At 44.1% G+C, this 2,592-nt stretch overlaps 1 protein-coding gene across 1 annotated transcript in view; it reads left to right on the top strand.

The window, feature by feature from the left end:
- The window catches only part of DIS3L (DIS3 like exosome 3'-5' exoribonuclease), a 45,797-nt gene that overhangs the window by 33,703 nt on the left and 9,502 nt on the right, over positions 1 to 2,592 (top strand). The window contains exon 11 of the mRNA XM_037732948.1: positions 1,384 to 1,951. Within this exon, the coding sequence (XP_037588876.1) occupies positions 1,384 to 1,951 (568 nt within the window). The remainder of the gene's footprint in view (positions 1 to 1,383; positions 1,952 to 2,592) is intronic.

The following is a 2,592-nucleotide window of genomic DNA, read 5'->3' as shown; positions in this document are numbered from 1 at the left end:
TGAGACAGAGCCTCACTCTGTAGCCCAGGCTAGAGTGCAGTAGCACGATCTCTGCTCACTGCAACCTCTGCCTCCTGGGTCCTGCTTCAAGCAGGAGTTTGAACTCAGCCTCAGCCTCCAGAGTAGCTGAGATTACAGGCACGCACCACCATGCCCCCAGCTAATTTTTGTATTTTATTAGAGGCGGGGTTTCACCATGTTGGCCAGGCTGGTCTTGAACTCCTGACCTCATGATCCACCTGCCTCCGCCTCCCAAAGTGCTGGGGTTACAGGCCTGAACCACCGCACCTGGCTTAAAGCTAACCATTTTTTAGTATGCTTAACAGTCACTTATGCATCCCTTTCTGTGAAATACTTCATATTCTTTACCCATTTTTCTTTTGGGTTTAAGATCAATTATTAATTAATTTGTAAAAGCTCTTTACATATTAGGGAAATCAGCCCTGTTTTTTAGGAGTTGCAAATATTTACATTTTTAAATAAAATGATTTGGTGGCAAAGAGGTTTTTTACTAAATAAATTTTTTGCTAATTTAGCTGTCATCAAGATTGATATCACAGTTCAGTGTCATCCTGTAGGATCTGCAAGACTTGCTCTAATTTACAGAGGAGCTAAATAGACCTGACTCTATCTGTCTTGCTTTTCTAATCAAAATGGAGGAAATAAGGCAGGGTTTGTAATGTCACATATAAACTCATTTGAAATTTGTTCAGAGCTCAGCAGAACCCAGTCTAACTTTGTCGTTTTAATTTAAAATATTTTTTGATTTAGTGGTAGGGTGGTTGGATTGACATATCAAACCAGAAACTTGTAGCATTGTAATTTCTTTCAAGTTACAGTTAGGTTAAATTCTACTTGCTTCAAAAATAGAAGAATTAAGTGAGGCATGGTGGCTTATACCTATAATCCCAGCACTTTGGGCAGGAGAATTAATTGCTCAAGCCCAGGAGATTGGGGCTGCAGTGAGCAGTGATCATGCCATTGTACTCCAGCCTGGGTGACAGAGCAAGACCCTGTCTCAAAAAAAACAACAAAAAACAACCCGGGCTGGTGTGGTGGCTCACACCTGTAATCCCAGCACTTTGGGAGGCCAAGGCAGGCAGATCACAAGGTCAGGAGATTGAGACCATCCTGGCTAACACCGTGAAACCCCATCTCTACTAAAAATACAAAAATTAGCCAGGCATGCTGGCACACGCCTATAGTCACAGCTACTCAGGAGACTGAGGCAGAAGAATCACTTGAACCCAGGAGGCAGAGGTTGCAGTGAGCCAAGATCGCACCACTGCACTCCAGCCTGGGTGACAGAGTAAGACTGTCTCAAAAAAAAAAAAAAAAAAGATGAATTGAATAGTGATGTTGTCAGTGTTACTGGTTTTACAGGTATGCTGTAAGCATCATGTGGGAATTGGATAAAACCTCTTATGAAATTAAGAAAGTGTGGTATGGCAGAACCATTATTCGATCAGCATACAAACTGTTCTATGAAGCAGCCCAGGAACTACTGGATGGAAACTTCAGCATTGTTGATGATATTCCAGAATTCAGAGACTTGGATGAGAAGAGCAGACAAGCCAAGCTGGAGGAGTTAGTGTGGGCAATTGGAAAGCTGACTGACATAGCTCGCCATGTCAGAGCTAAACGAGACGGATGTGGTGCCCTGGAACTGGAAGGGGTGGAGGTTCGCGTACAGCTAGATGAGAAAAAGAATATTCACGACCTCATCCCCAAGCAGCCCCTGGAAGTCCATGAGACGGTGGCTGAATGCATGATCCTGGCCAACCACTGGGTGGCCAAGAAGATCTGGGAGAGCTTCCCTCATCAGGCCTTGCTGCGCCAGCACCCTCCTCCACACCAGGAGTTCTTTTCGGAGCTCCGGGAATGTGCAAAAGCCAAAGGCTTCTTCATAGATACACGGTATTCCTCTTTGAGGGGGCAGAGGAATGGAGGGGCATGTTGTGCATTTCTTTATCTTACAGTCGTTCTTAAAATGTGACAGCCAGATCGTTGACCAAAAAGAGAAAACTTCTTGGCTCTCTTCATTTTTGAAGAGACATTTTTCTCTCTTCATTGATATGTATAGAGACTTTAAACAACTTTATTTAGGCATAATTTTGTTTCTTGGTTTTCTGGGTTTTGTGGGGGTTTCTTGTCTTGTGTGATTTGTTTTTTTTTGTTTGTTTGTTTGTTTGTTTTTTGAGACAGTCTTGCCTTGTCAGCCAGGCTGGAGTGCAGTGGTGTGATGCTGGCTCACTGCAACCTCCACCTCCCAGGTTCAAGCGATTCTCCTGCCTCAACCTCTCAAGTAGCTAGAACTACAGGCACGTGCCATCACAGCCAGCTAATACATTGTTTTGTTATGTGTTTTTTTTAAGAGACAGGTTTCATTATGTTGCCCAGGATGGTCTAGAACTCCTGGGCTCAAATGATCTGCCTGCCTCAGCCTCACACAGTGCTGGGATTACAGGCATGAGCCACCAACCTCAACTCAATATATTGTATTTTTTGTACAGACAGGGTTTGACCATGCTGGACAGGCTGGTCTTGAACTCCTGACCAAGTGATCCACCTGCCTCAGCCTCCCAAACTGCT

This window comes from Cebus imitator, unplaced genomic scaffold (assembly GCF_001604975.1).
Source record: "Cebus imitator isolate Cc_AM_T3 unplaced genomic scaffold, Cebus_imitator-1.0 Scaffold485, whole genome shotgun sequence".
NCBI classification, from domain to species: domain Eukaryota; kingdom Metazoa; phylum Chordata; class Mammalia; order Primates; family Cebidae; genus Cebus; species Cebus imitator.
Note: the sequence above shows the minus strand (reverse complement) of the source record. Positions and strands in the feature narration are given on the sequence as shown.